The 24,830-nt window shown below is 34.6% G+C and overlaps 1 protein-coding gene across 1 annotated transcript in view; it reads right to left on the bottom strand.

Moving 5' to 3' along the window:
* ABCC9 (ATP binding cassette subfamily C member 9) overlaps positions 1–24,830 on the bottom strand; it is a 229,140-nt gene that overhangs the window by 119,275 nt on the left and 85,035 nt on the right. The window contains exons 10-14 of the mRNA XM_063639618.1: positions 23,989–24,130; positions 14,104–14,225; positions 4,268–4,434; positions 2,999–3,241; positions 23–217 (exon numbers count right to left, since the gene is read on the bottom strand). Coding sequence (XP_063495688.1) covers positions 23–217; positions 2,999–3,241; positions 4,268–4,434; positions 14,104–14,225; positions 23,989–24,130 — 869 coding nt within the window. The remainder of the gene's footprint in view (positions 1–22; positions 218–2,998; positions 3,242–4,267; positions 4,435–14,103; positions 14,226–23,988; positions 24,131–24,830) is intronic.

Here is a 24,830-nt window from a genome sequence, read left to right as displayed (position 1 = left end):
TTGAAAATCACCAGGAACTTACTCCAGTTGTGTTATTTGTCCCATTCTGGGTTTCATTCACACGCTGAACTATTCCAGAAATACAAAGAGGTCCAGCAAAACCCAGTAAGTCAGCCAGATAGCGGAATGTGCTACTAAGTAGAATTGGTCGCCCAAAAGCTCTGTACATTGCAAGCCATATAGATGGAGTCCGATTTGGATGATCTGCAACTTTTTTCTGAAGGAAAAAGAAAAGAAAAAAAAACAGATGTAACAAAATAAAACTGCTTAGCAGTAACTAATCTCGTGTATGGAAATTCCTTCTTATACTTCAAAAAATATTTTAAGGGTTTAAAAATTGATGTTAATGTGTGCCTTTCAGTATAGCATGCATAATTCTGTATCCTTGCCTTCTATGAAAATAGTAGCTACTGAATGCATTTTAATAAAATAGAGAGAATGAGAAGTAAACAAGACAGTTTTTCTAAGACTCTGTATTATTTTAGTTATCAAAGGATGACACAGGATTCTTAAAGCCTAATTTATTTTCAATTTTCTTTGATTCGGAAAATATATATTTGTCATGAAAATTGCCAAACAGCATTGCATAGCAAGCAAAAGAGTAAAGCACAAAGATCAAGGTTATAGGCAGACTGGTCAAGATTTCTGGAGTTACTACATCACCACAGGTTTGCCTATCCAATAATTACAAACTAAACAAAACAGATTATCCCAACTTCAAGCTGTTTCTCCTCCACGGTATTTCTTATCTCCCTGAATGGTAGTCAATACTTTAAAAAATTACGGTAGACTTGTGTTTCCTATTCCTCAAAGAAATGCAAAATGAAGAACAGCATTTATACTTAAGTCAACTCATGGCTTCACACAGCTACAGTTGTTTGTTGTAAATAAAATTTTAAGACCTGAGCAATCATCATAATTAAAACTTAGGGAGGAGGTAGATAAAGTTTTTTCATTGTGACAAGGAAGTCAACTCACTGGAATAGAGCTCAATTATGTTCCCTATGCAACCCCCTGTTAAAATAAATAATTTGTTTTCCAAAGTTTATGTAGACATTAACACACCAAGTTCAAGCCAATCTCTGTTGTAAAGAGAACTCAGAAGAATTAAGCTATGCTTAGGCTAGACTGCAAACATCTTTACTTTAGCAGTTTTAAAAATTTTATGCAATACTTTTCCCAGAGGTGAAACCAGAGAAATGACTCAGATTCATTTCTTGTAACCTTTTCCTGCCATTTAATTTCATAACACATATTTCTGACACAAAACAGAGATTATTTTCATCATTTACCATAAATGCTTCGTTGATCTTGATTTAGAACAGCCAAAAACTCATTAGCTGTTTTACCATACTCTATTTCCTTCCAGTGTTCTTGAGAATCCTAATATTTTAAATGATGATGATATTTGTAGATGACGGCAATAGAAAACACATCTACCACTGTGGGTAGCATGCATGACTATTTACAATGATAAAAGACAAAATGAAAATATCCAAAGACTCTCACCTTTAAATTTTTTAAAACGATAATGAATAGTTACGAAAAGTGCCAGAAGAAGCCAATTTTGGCAGCCATATAGGATGATACATGGAAGAGGCAGACGATGCCCTTTTATTTAATTTAGTCTCTCATTTTGAACTATAGAAGCTAAATTTTAGTCAGTAATTAATGTAAGGCTTTTAATTTCTCAAAAGTGATTATTAGTTGGTATCTATTTTACCTCTTTATATAACAAATGTATTATGCTTGTGAAAAGACAATAACAAAAATTTCATGAGTTATTAATATTACATGGTAATGGATTAGTTATACATGATCATTGAACTTAATTCTTACTTTCCACTTGGTGGCATGTCCCAGAGAAAAGATAGTACTCACTCTATCCTTCCTCATGTATTAATGGAGCAACTAATATAAGTACACTTCATTGGCTCTTCCAGTCTTCCAGGCCCAATTAACATGATTCAAAAGTACAGAAGAAGACAGATGAAGGAAATCTGCTCTTCCTTAACCACAGATATGATTTAAGCTTTGTGTCTTTTTTTTTTTTTTTTTTTTTTGAGACAGACTTTCACTCTTGTTGCCCAGGCTGGCGTGCAATGGTGCAATCTCAGCTCACCACAACCTTTGCCTCCCAGATTCAAACAATTCTCCTGCCTCAGCCTCCCGAGTAGCTAGGATTACAGGCACGCGCCACCATGACTGGCTAATTTTTGTATTTTTAGTAGAGACGGGGTTTCTCCATGTTGGGCAGGCTGGTCTCAAACTCCTGACCTCAGGTGATCCACCCGCCTCGGCCTCCCAAAGTGCTGGGATTACAGGCATGAGCCACCGTGCCTGGCCTAAGCTCTGTGTTTTTATATATATATATGTGTGTGTATATATATGTGTGTGTATATATATACATGTGTATATATATGTGTGTGTGTATATATATACGTGTGTATATATATGTGTGTGTATATATATGTGTGTATATATATCTGTGTGTATATATATATACATGTGTATATATGTGTATATATATACATCTGTATATATGTGTGTGTATATATATACTTGTATATATGTATGTGTATATATATATGTGTATATATATGTGTATATATGTGTGTGTATATATATATACATGTGTATATATGTGTGTGTATATATATATACATGTGTATGTGTGTATATATATATACGTGTGTATATATGTGTGTGTATATATACGTGTGTATATATGTGTGTGTATATATATACGTGTGTATATATGTGTATATATGTATATATGTGTGTATATATGTGTGTGTATATATGTGTATATATGTGTATGTATGTGTGTGTGTGTATATATAGATATAGATATATTTTTTGAGACAGAGTCTCACTCTGTCGCCCAGGCTGAAGTGCAGTGGCCCAATCTCAGCTCACTGCAAGCTCCGCCTACCGGGTTCATGCCAACAGTACCATTCTCTGTAATTAAGCACATGGAAGACAGATGCTAAATTACCTTTTGTTCTTCATATGCATCTTTCAGGCAAACATAATTTGTTACTGCTCTCATTGCTATTGGCAATTTTCCAATTGCCTTCAGATCAATAGGCTTTTTATGAGCAGATATAATAAGTGTGTTCATCCACCAGTATGTTGCTTTTGACAGCAAATTCACAAATGGTTGAAGAAATCTCACTCCCAGATCCTGGAGGTCTTCAGGAGGCTTTACTTTCTGAGGATTCATGAAGAATACATATCTCTGTGGCAAGAAAAATTCCACAGTATAACAATTAGTCCAATTATTTTCCACATATTAAAAATAAAATTTCAACGTTTTCTACATTTTCATTTCAGGTGACCAAAATTTATATTTTAATGCCTCCTTCCATCCCTTTCTGAAATATTCTTTGAGATATTTCCTTCTGTTGTGACTAGATTAACTAGTTAATGCCAGAATTTTGCATTCAATCCTCTTGGGGTCAATTCTAAAAGATCACTTAACCTTTTAAAAGATAGTTTCTACTAAGAGTCAGTGTTTCATGATATCCTATGATAGGGTCAACCAAATGAAGGTTTTTACATTGTTTAGATTTTAAAATGTATTATCAACACCATTATTGAGCCTCTTGATCTATGATTTCCTGATGTTAACTGACTACTCTCCACATTCATTGCAGCATATATCTTTCTACTCACAGATCAAGTTCAAAGTTCTCTGATAAAAAATGAATACTGGAAAATCTATCTCTAGTATCTCACACAACATAACTGACAGTATTAAGTGGTGGAAAGTACAATTTATTTGCAATTACAAACCAGGTATGTGTCTTGACCATATTACTTTGGATATATAGCCAAAGCTATCTCTACATGTTTCTTCATCAGTGAAATGAGCAAACTGGATTAGATTATTTTCTTTTCAGTTTTAAATTTCTGAGAATGCAGTATTTTGCTTAACCCAGGTGTGCTTTGAGACCAATCATGGATGACTGAACTTTCTCCTAAAAACAATTTCTTCTGTAATATAAACTGAGCATAATATCTGACACATAGCAGGCATTTGATCAATCAATATCTGTGAATGAATAAATAGTTTCTAGGGTCACACTGAGATTTCTGAAACATTAATGGCCTGAATTTAGTGATTAGCTCAACGTTAGATTTATATATACAAATCAAATACATGTGTTCATCCTTGTAAATACTAATGATTTCTGGCTAACTATAATCTTTCATATTGGGGTCTTGAATCCAAGTAACTAAACAAAAGCCATTAGCTACCTACCCTGACTCGAATGACGTTGATCTCCACAGCCATCAAGAGCCCATTCAAGATGACCATCATGCCTGTGATGCAGAAACGCAGGTTTGATATGTCCAAGCCAGACTGACAGTACTTAACCAGTTTTATTGTTTTTGTAATAAAGGCCATTACCCAATACAGGAATAGGGCTGAAAAGAAAAAGACAAAAAGAGAAAGATGCAATCTTTTCTTAAACATCACTAGCATTTGAATGTAATTATGATGCTTTTTAATAACAAAGGCAATTTTATGTACTATATTTCCACATGGTTTTACTTGGTAAGAAAACAACGTATATGATTTAGTGTACTTCTGGAGTTTTGAGTTGAAGGAGTAATAACTTGAAAATGTTGAGTGCTTCCATCCTGACAATACATGATAGATGGGAAGATGTAAAGAATATATAATAGGATAAACTAGACTCTTCAAAATGTATGTGTAAGTCTATAAATTTTAAAAAGTAGCTTTATCTTCTGGTCTTGTTTTCAAAGAGCCTTAATTATATGAATAATTCACAAGTTGGTATCTGTATAACCTACTTCATAGGTGTGTTGCAAACTCAAGGATATGTCTCATGGTATTACCCTGGAATTATCATGGAATTCATGTATCTATGTAACTGAGTTTCTGCCTTACAGATTCTTATTGAAGTAGTAAGTGACTTTTCTTAGTCAAATGGTCTAAAACACCACACCCATTCACATAGCACAAAGAACAGTGATCTTATAGAGCGAACTGAGACGTCAAGTACTAGGCTCAGAAAGGTGAGGATTACACTGCCACAGAACTACAACCAGCATTTTGCAGCCAATATGAGATAGAAGCAGAGACTTTCCTAGAAATATTTTGGCAAGGATACAATCCACTTTGAACTTTGAATAAATGTCAGTACAAATGAATATGGACTAAGAAAGAAGAAATCTAAGACACACATAAGATAATCCAGGTTGGACAACATTTATCAGAACCAGAAAAGTTGAGTGATCAGTTCATTAGTGAAAAATACTGAACATTGGCATATGAACTCAATGTATATCTTGTTTTAGCTTAAATGTAGAGTCAGAACAGATTCAGTAAAAAAAAAAAAAAGACCAAACTATATGCTATCTAAAGAGATTCACCTTAAGTATTAGAAAGAGTAGCTTAAAAGTAAGTAGATGGGAAAGATATACAATGAAAACAATTAAGCATAAGAAACTTGGAGTGGCTATATTAATATCAAACAAAGCCGACTTCAAGACAATTATTTTCAGAAATAAAAAAGACTTTTAATAATAATAAAAGGGTCCAGTTTTTAGAAAGATACATTAAAAAATAGACATATGATCAATGAAGATTTAGAAGATGTATTAGAACACTATCAAATACCTCGTACTATTTGATATTTATAAAACTATTTGAGATTTGGTACTCTAAAAATACTTCTAACATTTTCAGATTGTACCTTCGTATTAACTGAATATGGTACTGGTATAGATTATATGTTTAGTCAGAAAACAAAGAGAAATGAATTTGAAATAACAGAAATCATATACAGTATGTTTTCTGACCACAATAAAATTAAATTTAAAAAATCAAGAACGGTCAGACTATTGATTTTCTATTGCTACTTAACAAACTATAACAAACTGAGCAGCTTAAAACTGCACATATCTATTATCTCACAGTTCCTAGGATTCAGGACTTTGAGCCAAGGTCAATTGGGTTCTCTATTCCAGGTTCTCACGAGGCTGGGTTCTCTGCTCCAGGTTCTCACCAGGTTCTAGGTATTGACCGGGTCTGCTGGCTCAGTAAAGACTCTACTGATATGAGACCTTCCTCCATGCCATACTCTATTGGCTAGAACCCAAGCACAGGTCCTACTCACACTCAAGGCAAGAGAGTCATAAAGGGCAGGAACATCAGACACAGAGATAAGAAAGTAACCTTTGATCTTTTCATGCAGTAAGATATCTAAAAGCTTCAAAATATTTGGAAATTAAACAACACATTACTAATAATCCACATGTTAAAGAAAAAATCACTAAAGAAGTCAGATAATATTAAAATACATTAACTATAATAAAAATACTACATATTTAAAATTCAAGAAATACAACTAAAATAAGACTCAGAGGAAAATTTACAGCTTTAGATATTTATTTTACAATATAAGGTTCAAAACTGAATAGCTACCTTTAAAGCTCAGGAAAGAATAAAAAAGGACCAAAAAAAAAAAAAGATGAAAACAATAGAGATGAGTAGAAAGCAATAAAATAGAAAAATGAACAATTGATAAAATGGACAAACTCAATAATGCCATTCTTTGAAAAGACTAATAAAATTGATAAGTCCCTAGCTAGACAGTTCAAGAAAAGAAGAACACAAAAACCAATACTAGGAATGAAAGAGGCACTATCCCTACATACCCAACATACTTTAAAAGGAGAATCAGGAAATATCTTGAATAACATTATGACCATATATCCAAAAATTTACATGAAATGGAAAATTACTTAAAAATGTAACTTATCAAAACTAACATAAAAAGAAGTAGATACTCTGAAAAGTCTATATAGTCACTAAGGAAATTAGACAATGTATTTACTAAATTATAATAAAATTTAGACCTAAAAGTTTACTAGATATAAAAAAGTATTAGACATAACACTCTGTCTAATACAGAAATAAATTTATAATTTTAAATCCTCCCTTAGCCCAAATTCCAGGTCCAGATGACTTCACTAGTGATTTCTATTCAACATTTAAGAAAAAGATAAAATTAACCTTATACAAAGTCTTTCAGAAAAATAGAGAGAAAACACTTTCATTTTATGAAGGCAGTTTAATGCAGCATGTATAAGTCTGAAAAAGGGAATTACAAGAAAATAACAGATGAATATCCTGCATTACATAGACGTAAAAAGCCTTAAATAAAATCTAGTGATATCAAGCATGCATAATATATTATGACTATGCGTTGTTCTTCTCAGAAATGCATTGTTACTTTATCTGAAAAACAGATCAATGCAATTTAACATACTAACAGAAATACAATTTTCCTAATGGATACAGGAAAAAAACTTTAATAAAATTCAACACCCATTCAAGACTTTAATAACACCCTGAGTAAGCTTTAAATAAAAGAAAACTTACTAGGCAAATAAAGGTCTGCTATGAAAAACCTATAACTAACATTACAATTAATTATGAAAGACTGACCATTTTCCCCTAAAATCAGGAACCAGACAGGATTTCAGTCTTATGTCTATTTGGCATTTTACTGGACGTCTTAGCTACAGCAATACGACAAGAAAAAAAAAGAAAAAAGAAGGCATAAAGCAGGTTGAAAGAAAATAAGTGTCTCTATTTGCAGATGGCATGTTTGTTTATACAGAAAATCTTAGGAAACCTACAAAGCAATAACTAAAAGTAATAAGTGAATTTCTAAGGCTGCAAGATACAAAGTCAATATACAAAATCATTTTATCTTATTTTATTTTTTATTTGTAGGTATATATTTATGGGTTACATGAAATGTTTTGATACAGGTATGCAATGAGTAATAATCACATCAGAGTAAATATGGCATTGATCACCTCAAGCATTTATCCTGTTAAAAATAATCCAATTGTACTCTTTTAGTTCTTTTTTAAATGTACAATTAAATTATTACTGACTGTAGTCACCCTGTTGTGCTATCAAATACTAGGTCTTATTCATTTTTACTAATTTTTGTACCCATTAAACATCCCAATTTGCCTCTCCCAGCACCCACTACCCTTCCCAGCCTCTGGTATCCATCTTTCTACTCTCTGTCTCCATGAGTTCAATTGTTTTGATTTTTTTGCTCCCACAAATAAGTGAGAATATGAGACGTCTGTCTTTGTGTGCCTGCCTTATTTCACTTAAACAATGATCTCAAGTTCCATCCATGTGGTTGCAAATGACAGGATCTTATTCTTATTTTACAGCTAAATAGGACTCCACTGTGGTATATGTATCACAGTTTCTTTATCCGTTCATCTGTTTACAGACATTTAGGTTGCTTCAAAATCTTAGCTATTGTGAACAGTGTTGCAATAAACATGGGAGTGCAGATATCTATTCGATATACTGATTTCCTTTCTTTTGAGTATAGACCTAGGAGTGGGGTTGCTGAATTGTATGGTAGCTCAACTTTTTGTTTTTTAAGGAACCTACAAACTGTTCTTCATAGTGGTTGTACTAATTTACATTTCTACCAATAGTGTACAGGGGTTTCCTTTTCTCTTCATTCTTGCCAGCATTACTTATTGCCTGACTTTTGTATACAAGCCATTTTAACTGGAGTGAGATGATATCTCATTATAGTTTTGATATGCATTTCTCCGATGGTCAGTGATATTTAGCACCTTTTCATATACCTGTTTGCCATTCGTATGTCTTCTTTCGACAAATGTCTATTCAGATCTTCTGCCTCTTTTTTATTGTATTGCTAGTTTTTTTTTCCTATAGAGTTGTTTGAGCTCCTTATATATTCTGATCATTAATCCCTTGTCAGACAGGCAGTTTGCAAATATTTTCTCCCATTCTGTAGATTGTGTCTTCACTTTGTTGACTTTATCCTTTGCTGTGCAGAAGCTTTTTAACTTGATGTGATCCCATCTGTTCATTATTGTTCTGGTTGCCTGTGCTTGAGGGGTATTGCTCAAGAAATCTTTGCCCAGTCCAATGTCCTAGAGAGTTTCCCAATATTTTCTTGTAGTAGTTTCACAGTTTGAGGTTTTAGATTTAAGTCTTTAATCCATTTTGATTTTGTTTCTGCACATGGTGAGAGACAAGGGTCTAGCTTTGTTCTTCTGCATATGGATATCCAGTTTTCCCAGAACCATTTATTGAAGTGACTGTCCTTTCCTCAGTGTATGTTCTTAGCCCTTTTTAAAAGATAACTTCACTATAGATGTATGGATTTATCTCTGGATTCTATATTCTGTTCCACTTATCTATGTGTCTGTTTTTATGCCAGTACCATGCCATTTTGATTACTATAGCTCTGTAGTATGAAGTCAGTAATGTGATTCCTCTGGTTTTGTACTATTTGCTTAGGATAGCTTTGACTATTCTAGGTCTTTTGTGGCTGCCTATAAATTTTAGAATTGTTTTTTCTATTTCTGTGAAAAATGTCATTGGTATTTTGATAGGGATTGCATTAAATCTGTAGATTGCTTTGAGTAGTAAGGGCATTTTAACAATGCTTATTTTTCCAGTCCATAAACATGGAATATCTTTCCATTTATTTGTGTCTTCTTCAATTTCATGCACCAATGTTTGATAGTTTTTGTTACAGAGATCTTTCACTTCTTTGGTTAATTCCTAGGTATTTTATTTTATTTGTAGCTATTGTAAACAGGATTACTTTCTTGATTTCTTTTTCAGATTGTTCAGTGTTGGTGTATATAAATGCTACTGATTTTTGCATGTTGATTTTGTATCCTATAACTTTACTGAATATATTTATTAGTTCTAATAGTTTTTTGGTGCAATCTTTAGGTTTTTCCAAATATAAGATCATATCATCTGCAAACAAGGACAATTTGACTTCTTCATTTCCAATTTAGATGTTCTTTATTTCATATTATCTGATTGCTCTAGGTAAGACTTCCAGTACTATGTTTAGTAACAGTGGTGAAAGTGGGCATTCTTGTTGTGTTTTTGATCTAAGATGAAAGGCTTTCAATTGTTTTGCACTCAATTTGAGTCTAGCTATGGGTCTGTCATATGTGGCTGTTATTATGTTGAAGTATGTTCCTTCTATACCCAACTGTTTTAGCATTTTTTTCATAAAGGGATGTTGAATTTTATCAAATGCTTTTTCAGCATCAATTGAAATGACTGTATGGTTTTTCATTCTTCATTTTGTTAATATGACACATAATATTAATTGATTTGCAAATGTTGAACCATGCTTGCATTCTAGGGATAAATCCCACTTGATCATGATGAATGATCTTTTTAATGTGTTGTTGAATTTGATTTGCTAGTATTTTGTTGAGAATTTTTGCATCAATACTTAATTGCATTTCACATAATGGAAGAAACAATTGAAAAATGAAATATGAAATAAATTTCACATACAATAAAAGAAGGAAAACAAAGAAAAATACTTGAAATAAAGTTAACAAGACATGAAAGACCTCTACACTGAAAACTACAAAACATTGTAAAGGGAAACAAAAGACCTAAATAAATGAAGAATGGAGCGTGAAACCCAATAGTGTGAAGATGCCAATTATCTCCTGAATTGTTTTACAAATTCAATGCAATCCCCATAATGGTCCTACCAAGCTTTTTTTTTTTTTTGGAGAGATTGTAAACCTGATTCTAAACTGTATATAGAAACCCAACAGAACTAGAATAGCCAAAGCAAACTTTGGAGAAAAACAAAGAAAATGTTATGTGACTTACAATTTATGACTTCAAGAACTCCAAAGCAAGAGAAAATGTTAGTCACATAAAAATCTATGAATACATCAAAGAAACAGAAAATAGAGCCAAAATAGATTAAATTTAAACAGTCATTTGATTTAATTTTTTTTACAGAAATACCAATGCAATCTCGTGAGAAACAGAAAGTCTATCCCACAAATGGTGCTGGAACACATTGATATCCACTTGGAAAAAAAAAAAAAAGAACTTTGACACCTATCTTACACCATATACACAATTAATTTAAAATGAATCATAGTCCTAAAAATAAAAATGGAAACCATAAAGCATCTAAAAGCAAACAGGAGAATAAGAGGAAAACATATTTAGAGGGAAGACAAAGATGTCTTAAGAAAGCAATAACTAAGGACTAGAAGAAATGATAAATTATACTACATCAAAATTAAAAATCTTCTGCTTATTAAAAGACCCTATTAAATAAATGAATATGTATGCCACAGACTAGAAGGAAAACATTCTCAAAACATGTAACTGATGACATACTAATATCTAGTATGTGCAAAATATTCCTGCAACTCAATAATAAAAGTGCAACCCAATGAAACATGGGCAAGAGATATGAATAGCCACATCTCAAAGATAAAAAATGGCCAACAAACTCATCAAAAAGTGCTCAACATAATTAGTCATCAGATAAATGCAAATTAAAACCACAATGTGTTATCAGTACACACCCACTAGCATGACTAAATTAGAAAGACCAAGATCACCAAATGATGAACATGTGGAACTGGAACTTTTACACCTTGTTAGTGAGTATAAAAAATGATACAACCATTTTGGGAAAAGATGTCAGTCTCTTAAAATATGAACATTTACCCACTTATCCTATGACCCAGAGATTTCACTCTTAGGTATTTACCTAAGAGAAACAAATGCATATAGCCACAAAATACTTGTTAAGAATGTTGATAGCAGCTTTTATTCTCATGATGGCTAAAACCTGGAGATAGTACAGATGTCTATTAACAAGGGATTGAAAAAACTATGATATAGTTATACAATGAAATACAACAATTATAAGAAAATATTGATCTATGCTACATCACAGATGAGCATCAAAAAATCATGCTTAGAAAAAGAAGCCTTACTTAAAAATCTATACTGTGTCATTCAATTTACATGAAGTTCTAGAACAGGCAAACCTAATCCATGGTGGGAGTAAAAATCAGAACAGATATTGCCTCGTAAAGGTGAAACTGAGTATAAGAAAATTTGCATGGATAGTTATGTCATGATAGCGTTACACAGGTACGTGCATTTAGCAAATTAAGATCACTGTGTTTCATGTATATGAATTTTGTCTCACAAAAAGATATGCATGAAGCATTCAGACGTAAAGTATACTAATGTCTACAACTTACCTTAAAATGCATCAAAACTAAGATGGAGAGAGGTATTAATAGAAGGATGAAAAGATGTAGCTATGTGATAAAGCAAAGAGAACAAATGTAATTTGAAGAATTCAGATGTTGGGTAAGTGGGAATTCACATGATTCTTTCAACTTTCTGTACATTTGGTGATTTTCATAATGAAATGTTGAGACAAAATTACTAGCTTTGTGGCCTTAAAATGAGTAACTTTCCTAGGTCCAAATTTTTCTCTGTTAAAATAACAAGAAATGTTATATTTTATCTCCATGTCCTTCCAGCAATATGATCAAATTGTGCTGTCTTGCACCTAAATAACAATAATAGCCCTCTTCTGATTGCATTTCCTTCAAAACATTATTAATATCTAAATTCCTTTCTAGTTATAACCTTTCTTTTTACCATCAACTTTTCAAAAATATATATTTAGCTTATTAAATTCTCAATTTTATGTATTTTTTTGCAGCTACCTGTTGGAAATTTCTTTTTTTTTTTTTTTTGGCATTTTCTGCAATAATGTCTGCCTCCCATTTTGTACAAAAAGACCTTTCTATTAAGATAATTCAAAAGTCGACAGCCTTTTAAGTTTTTTTTTTTTTTTTTTTTGAGACGGAGTCTCGCTCTGTCACCCAGGCTGGAGTGCGGTGGCGCGATCTCGGCTCACTGCAAGCTCCGCCTCCCAGGTTCACGCCATTCTCCTGCCTCAGCCTCTCCGAGTAGCTGGGACTACAGGCGCCCGCCACCACGCCCGGCTAATTTTTTGTATTTTTAGTAGAGACGGGGTTTCACCATGGTCTCGATCTCCTGACCTCGTGATCCGCCCGCCTCGGCCTCCCAAAGTGCTGGGATTACAAGCGTGAGCCACCGCGCCCGGCCCAGCCTTTTAAGTTTTTAACCCTCTCTACCTTTTTTATTAGATTGCCTTTAACAATTATATAATGTGACACAACATATAATTAAATAATCAGTATCTTTCATGCATCCATTTTCGATTTTTGTGTCCTCTGGACAAATGAATAAAATACTGTGTGTGTGTTTTCATTATTTCTTCTCCTAATTTCTATATCATTAGTCAACATCATTTTCATTATACAACAGTCAAATAAAATCAGAAACAGTAAGCATCATTCACACAAACACATAATTCGAACTACAATTTCAGGAAGTTCATAGCCCATCTGTAATCCTTGTTCCATACCTTTATCTCTTTAAGAAAGAAAGTGTACTCCAAGGAATACAGTGACGGGTCAGAGTATTGAACATAACTAATATAGATGCGTTGTATAACTTTGACCCAAGGCAAAAATAAAATTAGGAATATTTTAGACAGCCTCTGATTTCCACAGAACGAGGAGGCAAGAGAGGCTAATAAGACAATTTTAGTCACAATGCAGGTGTGAAAGGCCGTGATTTAAAGGCAGCTGCTCCTCGGGACAACATACTTTTCATTATGCTAGAAACATACTCTGCTACATAGTAATTCTAGTAAAACGTGGCATTCCCACAGCATCAGTGAAAGGCTTGAACCTTGGGAAAATGTCCTTGGACTCCAAGCCAGAGGCAGAAACACCTGGAACTAGAGGAGATGACTTGTTCACAGGGCAGCATGGTGCCGCAGCTCCTCACAAGAGTTCTGATTCTTAAAATACAACTTCTGCAAGCCAGGAGGCCAGCACATTCCCTCCACTTTCTTCCCCCCACCCCCCCGCCCCCCTACATACAGACACACCACAGAGAGCGTTTATTGCAGAAGAGATGACCTGGAGGTATGGAATTTTCACAGCCTAGAGCAACTCAGCTTATCTTCAACCCCACATTTACTGGGCAGCTACAGGAGAATTAATCACTGTGGTTTTCCCTTACTTTCTACTCCCCACACACTCTGATAGTATTTACCCCGAGGAAAAAGAAAAATAACCCTTTAGGGAGAAAAAACAAATAGCTCTTTAAGGAGAAACAACAAAAGTGATCATACTTACCTAAAAGTAATTTAGGAAAATTTGATGTCTCGATATTATGATAATACACTATCGATGTCGTAGTGGCAACGAATCCCATCACGGCCGGCATAAAGAGGTGGAGGTGCCTTGATTCCCGCCGCCTACAAAGAGCAGTACGTCAATGCCTAAAGCTGATGGTTCCAGATAATTTCTCATTTTTTTCCAATTTTTTCATAAGAACTCTATCTTAGCAATAAGATGTTTAAAATACAGAATGCAATAGTAGTTTCCAAGATAATATATAACGGAAGAATATATTGAAAGACATTGTTCTGCGGAAAGGGTTTATCTTAACACGAAGGGCCGAGTAAACAACCAAACTGTACCTTAAAATGCTTACAAAGAAACAATTGTATAACTACTCCTATACTGTAGGGCAGAGCTGCTGAAATAATTTAACAACTAAAGCAAGTGAAAACAGTTAACACAATCTGAACTCCAATGTGTGTGAAAAGGGTGTTTGTTCCTTTGACAGCACTCCCAACTTGATAGTCTTCAGGGATTTCTCCATTCTCATTAATTCATTCAATGCATCTGTGATTGCTGGTCCAGATACTGTATTAGGTTCTTGGATACAACAAAGAAGAAAGCAAGATGTAACATCCGTAGTCAAAAAATCTTGTATATTGAAGATACCAATAGCAAATAGGAGATTACAACACAGCTGAAGGGACGGTGTGAGAACATAGAGTGCACGGCTGGGACAGAGAAAGCTTTGAGAAGGAAGTGACTTCCAAACTGACACTTTAAGAATGAGGAATGGCTACTCAGAGGAAGAAGAGAGGAGGACAGTTCCAGGCAGAGGGGCCAATGTGTTCAAGGGTATTGCAAGCAATTCAGCAAGACTGCAAGGAGAACAGACTGCACTCTGAAGGCAACAGAAATCACCAGGTGAACCAGTGATTCCAGACCAGATGTGCATAGTGGACGGCTCTCAACTCCATTGGCATTAATAATGCCACAGAGTGAAACATTTTGCTTTTCTCAAATTACTTGAAGATATTAGTACATAAATGGTATAGAGAAGAGAGTGACTAGTTCAAGACTGGGGGAAAGGAGAACACTGAGAAAGTCATTCCAGGAGAGGTATGGCTGACAATGGGAACTGAAATATGAAAAGAAATCCACTGGTCAGGAAAAGGGTCATTTTAAAAAAGGAACAGAATGTACAAATACATCGAAGCATGAAACAACACAACATGTTCAAAATTCCAAGTAGTTTAATATTCTTGAAACAGAAAGATTAAGATAGAATGTATCATGGAAGGCTTTGTATGCCATGGTAAGAGGCTAGCATCTCAACCTGTGGAAAACTGAAACACTTGAATAGGTAAGCGGTATGATCAGATTTGTTTTAAATGGATCGCTCTAGCAGTCATGTGGATAAGGAAGTTGGTTGGTAATACACGAGTTTGTAGTGGAGGGGGAGAAACGGAAGGAAGAAAAGCAGTTAGGAAACTATGGGTATAAAGTCAGGTGACAGATGATAAAGGTCTGACTTCAGCTTTGGCAGCAGTAACATGGAGGAACTAATACATTTGGAAAAGATTGATTGTTAAAATAGACAGGAGTTTACCAGCATTAGGCTATGAGGGTGATGGCAATAGAGAAGTAGAAGATAATTCCTAGGGTGTCTGTATAGATGGCTGTGTGACCAAATAAGATTTTAAGAGGATGAGCAGATTGGAAAGAGGAGCTAGTAAGTTTCTCTAGACATTTATGGATTGTGAAGGTGTCTAATAAGCATGGAAATTGAATTGTAAGTGTCTGCAGAGATTTGGAACATGGTCAGTGATATAATTTGGAATCATTAATATAGACATGGTAATAAAAATGTGAGAGTAGTATGGTAGCGCTTAAAAACCACCTACCACCTCCTGTAAATAGATCAAAATCATCAGAGGAAAAAATAGACAACTATTTTGTCAGTACAGAAATTAGGAAATGCTTCTAATATTCTCTATTGAATCAAAGAAAGAATCCGGCTGGACGTGGTGGCTTACGCCTGTAATCCCTGCACTTAGCAAGGCCGAGGTGGGCGGATCACTCGAGGCTGGGAGTTTGAAACCAGCCTGGGTAACATGGTGAGACTCCGTCTCTATTAAAAATACAAAAATTAGCCGTGTGTGTTGCCGCATGCCCGTGACCCCGGCTACTCGGGGGACTGAGGCAGGAGGATCGCTTGGACCCGGGAGGCAGACATTGCAGAGATCATGCGGCTGCACTCCAGCCTAGGCAACAGAGCAAGACTCTGTCTCAAAAAAAGAAGGAAAGGAAAGGAAATGAAGGGGAGGAGAGGGGAGGGAAGGGGGGAAGGAAGGAAGGAAGGAAGGAAAGAAGGAAGGGAGAGAGGGAGGAAGGAAGGAAGGAAGGGAGGGAAGGAAAGAAGAAAGAAAAGAAAGAGAAAGAAAGAGAGAGAGAGAAAGAAAAAGAAAGAAAGCAAGAAGAAAAGAAAAGAAAGGAAAGGGGAAGGGAGGGAGGAAGGAAGGAAGGAAGGAAGGAAGGAAGGAAGGAAGGAAGGAAGGAAACCAAAATTCACTTACTAATATCATTTAGGAAATTTTAAAGTGAGCACCCTCCCTATCCAATCCTGTAAAATGTGGTCACAACCATACTCACAAGAAAGTTTATAACCTTAAAGAGGTTTGATAAGAAATAATTATAATAAATAAATTTAAAAATCAATTTAAGATTTTACAAAAAGAATGACAAACCATTATTACAGGAAGCAATAACAAAAATTTAATAAAGATAATAGCAGCTACAATAAAGTTTTGTACTTATTGTGGCACTCCTTTATTAGGGATTTAATATGTCTTTTAACCATGCGAGTATTTTTATACGATTGCTGTTATTTTGTTAGTTTTCTATTTACAAAGCTTCATAGGTTCTGAATGGTCTTCCAATTCTATTTTTTTCCCTTAAGCTATGCTCTTTTTGGAGTATGATTTGCAGACCTCGATGGCTTGGTAGGAGCACATATGTCCCATTACAGCAGAAAATCTTTAGTCAGAATATTGGAAAGAAATTTTTAAAGAATTCTATTGTGAAGGTGAAAGAAATCATTTCAAAAGAGAGAAAATGATAAAAATAAAAACCTGATAAAAACACAGTAATAGTGAAGATTTTAATACACTGCTTTTAGAATTTGACAGATTAAATAGTATAAAAACAAGCAACATATAGAACTTCAGTAATACAATCAGTAAACGCAATAAAATTTTGTCTCCTACAAAGTGTGTATATTACTTTCTAATACTAATTAAATATTTATAAAATAATCAAGTATTTGACTATAATAAAAATGTTAAACTGCAAAGAGTAATCATTTCACAAACTACATGCTTTAATAATAAACCAATCAAATTAAACCAAAGAGAAAACTGAAAAGGATTCCTAAACCTAAGACAGTATCTAAACTGGAATCTCAGGTGGAAATAAAAAGGAGAACAAAACTCATGCAGAACAAAGGATGTTCCAAAAGAAAAATTACTAGCTTTAAATGCTTGTATTACTAAAAAACAAAATCAAATATTCTATTAGGAAAGCCTTTGCATTGTTTTTCTAATTGTAATGAGCATTTGTCATATATTAAGTAAATAATTCATACAGGTTTTATTTAAAAAAAGAAAGATTGAGTGATCAGCAGTGTCATAAGTAATAATGATGATAAAGACAAAAGAGTCTCCATTAGTTGTCATTAATAATCATGAAGATTCTTACACAAGCAGTTTCCAGAATAAGATGGGGCAAGAGAAAAAGCAAAACTAAATGTTTGGGTTTAGAAGTAACTAGAAGAGTGTGTTATCATTCCTCTTTCTTTATTATAAAATTTTAGATATTGTCAATTGGTTTTGTACTGGGTATTAATTTATATATATATATATTTATTATACTTTAAGTTCTAGGGTACATGTGCACAACGTGCAGGTTTGTTACATATGTATACATGGGCCATGTTGGTGTGCTGCATCCATTAACTCATCATTCGCATTAGGTGTATCTCCTAATGCTATCCCTCCCCGCTCCTCCCACCCCAAGACAGGCCCCAGTGTGTGATGTTCGCCTTCCTGTGTCCAAGCGTTCTCATTGTTCAGTTCCCACTTATGAGTGAGAACATGCGGTGTTTGGCTTTTTGTCCTTGCAATAGTTTGCTGAGAATGGTGGTTTCCAGCTTCATCCATGTCCCTACAAAGGACATGAACTCATCATTTTTTATGGCTGCATAGTATTCCATGGTGTATATGTGCCACATTTTCTTAATCCAGATAAGTGACAGAAAGTTTTGAAAATTATCTTTATTCTACAGGTTATTAATGTTATATTTCTATATAATATGGAACCATACCATTCTTCCGATATGTATTGTAAAGTTAGGATAATTATAAAAGTATAACACTGCCCAAGTAGTCAATAAACAGATATATATAGCACTATAAAAATTCAAATTTTTTCTTTACAAATGAGGTTTTCAATAAAGCAGACCTCTGAAAGGAGGAAGGAAAGAAGTTAAATGAATGGCATACCTGGGGAGGTCATGTTATACACAGATAATCTTAGGTCTCACCTGTAAAACTAAGACAAGATCCTCTCAGCATAGATAATGTCACAGAATTATAGGCCACTGGAGCAGGAAGGTGGAATAGGACTTTCCAGCACAAATGAGTTGAAAATTTATTTCTACACAATATGTGCAAATGTGCACAGAAATGTTTCTAGCAGTTTTTTTGATAATTGCCAAAACTTAGAAGCAATCCAGATGCCCTTCAGTGGGCAAATGGATAAATAAATGGTGGTATATCCAGACAATAGAATATCATTCAGCACTAAAATGAAATGATCTATTTGGCCGTGAAAAAACTTAGAGGCACCTTAAATGCAGATTACTATGAAATTATATGGGATATATATTGGGGGTTTTGATAGCGGGGAAGATTGGGCATACGTGGGGGAAAGATGTATATAGGGAATCTCTCTATTTTCCACTCAATTTTGCTGTAAACCTAAAACTGCTCTAGAAAAAAATAGTTCATATTTTTTAAAGTAACTGATTTCAGAAAATGTAAGCTTTATTTGCTAAAAATATAGAATCACATTTAAATTTAAAAATTAAATTGAACTATGATATGGTTTGGCTATGTTCCCACCCTAAATCTCACCTTGAATTGTAATCCAAATTGTAATCCCCATGTGTTGGGGGAAGGACCTCATGAGAGGTGACTAGACAATGGCAGCAATTCCCCCGTGCTGTTCTCAGCATTATCAGTGAGTTCTCACAAGATCTGATGGTTTTATAAGGGTCTTTTCCCCTCTTTGCTCCGCACTTCTCTCTCCTGCCACCACATGAAGAAGGAATTGTTTGCTTCCCTTTCTGCCATGACTGTAAGTTTCCTAAGGTCTCCCCAGCCATGTGGAATTATGAGTCAATTAAACCTTTTTACTTTATTATAAAAAAAAAGAAGTAACTAGAAGATGACGTTTCAAAAGGCCTGGATAGAAAGGGTAAGGAGAAGTCTATACCTAAAGAGTAGAAGAGCATAACACAGAATCAAGGGTGTATTTTTACCTGTTTTTAGGACCTCTTTTATCATGACCACTACAAACAAGTTTCTACCATTAGGATATATCATTATTATTGTGAGTTCAGTCTGTGTTTTGTGAGGACCTGACTGAATCTACATATCAACCAGAGGAGTTCTCCTTGTCCACATGATGTCAAGTTTCAAAAAAATATTGGATGATCTATCTTCTACTTTATACATGCACATATAAACAGATACAGTAGCCTAAATGCTACTGTATAAAAATTAAGCCTAGAATTGGCTATGCTAGTATAAATATACCAGCATTTTAAACAGTTACCAGTAAGATAATATCCAATTAAGCTTCCAAATGTCTGGTGGGATGGCATCTACTAGAGTCTCTAATTTTTCTTTTTATCAGAAATTAAGACATGCACATATCTGCAAAAAGCCCTCATAAAACATTACAAAATAGTTGGTTCCATGACAAATGCTTAGAAGTTTCATTCCTTGTTAATTGCAACAGAAAACATAAACAGATATCAGGGAGGTTCCAGTTCAATAAGAAGAAAATAAATGTTAGACTTTCCTATCAAAAAATTTAGAGGCCTTCTAATATTAACTCCTCAATGAAAGTTATACCATTTAGCATAATTTCATAATCAAAATTTTCCTATTCTTGAGTTTATTTTGTTACTATATAAGAAAAATATTTTCACCAGATTATGTTCGTTTATAAATATAATTCATTATATTTTAACTGCCTAATAGAAACATCTTATTTTATAAAAATAATAAAATTCCTTTAAAATATGAGTTTTCAAAACTATAAAATCCTAGAAAACAACCTAAGCAATACCATTCAGGACATAGGTATGAGCAAAGATTCCATGGCAAAGATGCCAAAAACAATTGCAACAAAAGCAAAACTTGACAAGTGGAATCTAATTAAACTAAAGAGCTCCTGCACAGCGAAAGAAACTATCAACAGAGGAAAAAGACAACCTACAAAATGGGAGAAATTTTTTGCAAACTATGCATCCAACAAAGATGTAATGTCCAGCACCTGTAAGGAACTTACACAAATTTACAAGAAAAAAACAAACAACCCCATAAAAAAGTGGGCAAAGGACATGAACAGAAACTTTTCTAAAGAAGACACACACACAGCCAACTATCATATGAAGAAAAGCTCAACATCCTTGATCATTAGAGAAATGCAAATAAAAACCACAATGAGATACCATCTCATACCAGTCAAATGGTTACAATTAAGAAGTCAAAAAATAACAGATGTTGGTGAGGTTGTGGAGAAAATGGAATACTTATGCACCGTTTGTTGGAGTGTAAATTAGTTTAGCCATTATAGAAGACAGTGTGGTGATTCCTCAAAGACCAAAAAACAGAAATATCATTTGACCCAGCAATCCCATTATTGGGTAATGGGAATATAAGTCATTCTATTATAAAGACACAAACATGCATGCATATGTTTACTGCAGTAGTACTCACAATAGCAAAGACATGGAATCAACCTAAATGTCCATCAGTGATAGACTGGATAAAGAAAATGTGGTACGTATACACTATGGGATATTATGCAGCCAGAAAAAAAATGACAAGATCATTTCCTTTGCAGGGACATGGATGGAGCTGGAGGCCATTATTCTTAGCAAACTAACACAGGAACAGAAAACCAAATACCACGTGTTCTCACTTATAAGTGGGAGCTAAATGATGAGAACACATAGACACACAGAGGGAAACAACACACACTGGGGCTTTTCGGAGGGTGAAGGGTGGGAGGAGGGAGAGGATCAGGTAAAACAACTAATGGGTACTAGGATTAATACCTGGGTGATGAAATAATCTGTACAACAAACCTCCATGACGCAAGTTTACCTGCATAATAAACATGCACTTGTACCCCTGAACTTAAAACAAAATTTTAAAAATTGGTTTTATTACAAATCTTTTATTTTATTGTTATTATACTTTAAGTTTTAGGGTACATGTGCACAACGTGCAGGTATGTTACATATGTATATATGTGCCATGTTGGTGTGCTGCACTCATTACCTTGTCATTTAGCATTAGGTATATCTCCTAATGCTATCCCTCCCCACTCCCCCCACCCCTAACAGTCCCCGGAGTGTGATGTTCCCCTTTCTGTGTCCATGTATTCTCATTGTTCAATTCCCACCTATGAGTGAGAACATGCGGTGTTTGGTTTTTTGTCCTTGTGATAGTTTACTGAGAATGATGATTTCCAGTTTCATCCATGTCCCTACAAAGGACATGAAATCATCATTTTTTATGGCTGCATAGTATTCCATGGTGTATATGTGCCACATTTTCTTAATCCAGTCTATCATTGTTGGACATTTGGGTTGGTTCCAAGTCTTTGCTATTGTGAATAGTGCTGCAATAAACATACGTGTGCATGTGTCTTTATAGCAGCATGATTTATAATCCTTTGGGTATATACCCAGTAATGGGATGGCTGGGTCAAATGGTATTTCTAGTTCTAGCTCCCTGAGGAATCACCACACTGACTTCCACAATGGTTGAACTAGTTTACAGTCCCACCAACAGTGTAAATGTGTTCCTGTTTCTCCACATCCTCTCCAGCACCTGTTGTTTCCTGACTTTTTAATGATGGCCATTCTAACTGGTGTGAGATGGTATCTCATTGTGGTTTTGATTTGCATTTCTCTGATGGCCAGTGATGATGAGCATTTTTTCATGTGTTTTTTGGCTGCATAAATGTCTTCTTTTGAGAAGTGTCTGTTCATATCCTTTGCCCACTTTTTGATGGGGTTGTTTGTTTTTTTCTTGTAAATTTGTTTGAGTTCATTGTAGATTCTGGATATTAGCCCTTTGTCAGATGAGTAGGTTGTGAAAATTTTCTCCCATTTTGTAGGTTGCCTGTTCACTCTGATGGTAGTTTCTTTTGCTGTGCAGAAGCTCGTTAGTTTAATTAGATCCCATTTGTCAATTTTGGCTTTTGTTGCCATTGCTTTTGGTGTTTTAGACATGAAGTCCTTGCCCATGCCTATGTCCTGAATGGTACAAATCTTGATTTTAAAACAGTTTTGTGCTTTGCATCAATTTATGGCTCTATCCTCACTGATTCTCAGACTCATTCACCCTGATTCATCTATCTTTGCTTCTTTGCAAAATAAATGGAAAAATCCGAGAAATAATTAATATATTAACGTAAGTATATAGCTATTAGACCTATGTGTAAATGTAGACAATCTTTCCATTTATACCTATTTTTAACATTAAAAAGTTGAAAAAGACATAAGAACTTCCTGCAAGAGCTACATGGATCAGAAAGCAAAAAATGTAAAGCACATTTGGCGAAGGATATGAACAGACACTTCTCAAAAGAAGACATTTATGCAGCCAAAAAACACATGAAAAAATGCTCATCATCCCTGGCCATCAGAGAAATGCAAATCAAAACCACAATGAGATACCATCTCACACCAGTTAGAATGGCCATCATTAAAAAGTCAGGAAACAACAGGTGCTGGAGAGGATGTAGAGAAATAGGAACACTTTTACACTGTTGGTGGGACTGTAAACTAGTTCAACCATTGTGGAAGTCAGTGTGGCGATTCCTCAGGGATCTAGAACTAGAAATACCATTTGACCCAGCCATCCCATTACTGGGTATATACCCAAAGGATTATAAATCATGCTGCTATAAAGACACATGCACACATATGTTTATTGCAGCACTATTCACAATAGCAAAGACTTGGAACCAACCCAAATGTCCAACAATGATAGACTGGATTAAGAAAATGTAGCACATATACACCATGGAATACTATGCAGCCGTAAAAAATGATTTCATGTCCTTTGTAGGGACATGGATGAAGCTGGAAACCATCATTCTCAGCAAACTATCGCAGGGACAAAAAGCCAAACACCGCATGTTCTCACTAATAGGTGGGAATTGAACAATGAGAAACACACGGACACAGGAAGGGGAACATCACACACCGGGGACTCTTGTGGGGTGGGGGGAGTGGGGAGGGATAGCATTAGGAGATATACCTAATGTAAAGGACGAGTTAATGGGTGCAGCACACCAACATGGCACATGTATACATATGTAACAAACCTGCACGTTGTGCACATGTACCCTAAAACTTAAAGTATAATAATAATAAAAAATCAAAACAAAAAAAAGATATTCACAAAGTTTAAAAAGTCTAAAAAAAAACAATAAAGCACATTTATGAGCACAAGTTACAAAGATGTGAACTTGTGTAATCATTTACCCACTGGTATATTGCAGTGGTATTATTTAAGTTAGATCACTTACGAGTCTGAAACAATGCCTTCTGCTATTTCACAGACATGCACAAACAGGAGAGCGAATGTAAGAATCCATCTCAGGTTATGTCCCGGAAAATGAAGCCATGTGTTGTGGTGAATTTGTACTTTTGAGCTTTGGCTCCCCCACCCTGGAAAAAAAAGAGAGAAAAGTTAAAAAAAAAAAAAAAAAAAAAAAAAAAAGAGATAAGCCGAAGGCTCAATTGTAATAAACATAATTTAAATTATGATAAGCTTTAAGGAGGGGTGGGGGGGTTCCTGAAACCTTAACACTTTCTAGAGTAGCAATGGAAATCCTAGTCTATTTTCATTATTCAGAAAAATTACAATTCACTTTTACAAGACTACCCGGGCTAACACATTAACATTTGTGGCATTACTCAGGAATAATACCAACTCTGGATGACAACATGGTTCTACCTCATGCTAATCAGAAGCTCTTCCTGACAGCTTTCTGATTAATTCAAAAGGAAATAAGTTGATGATAATAATACATGAAATTTGGTGTAGAAAATCTTTGAAGACATGAAATCTACAAGGGGACAAATCAAGAAAAGACATATTTGGTTACAAAATACAGGACTCATTAGTTGAGTCAACTCTTAATCATATGCACATCATATGAGAAAAATTTTTATGTATGACTAGACAGGCACTATTATTCAACAAGTAGTACTGGTACTTTTCTCAAAGAAAGCTACAGTTCTTGATGATGAGCTTTTAAGCGATCTCAAAACCATTATAGATCCCCCCTTAGCTTGCCACTGAAGAAAAAAATTCAAGGTTGTATGTTAGTAAAATTCTGATGGTTTCCTCCCTAAACTACTATAT

This window comes from Symphalangus syndactylus, chromosome 5 (assembly GCF_028878055.3).
Source record: "Symphalangus syndactylus isolate Jambi chromosome 5, NHGRI_mSymSyn1-v2.1_pri, whole genome shotgun sequence".
Taxonomy (NCBI): domain Eukaryota; kingdom Metazoa; phylum Chordata; class Mammalia; order Primates; family Hylobatidae; genus Symphalangus; species Symphalangus syndactylus.
This window is presented reverse-complemented; position numbering and strand designations above follow the sequence as displayed.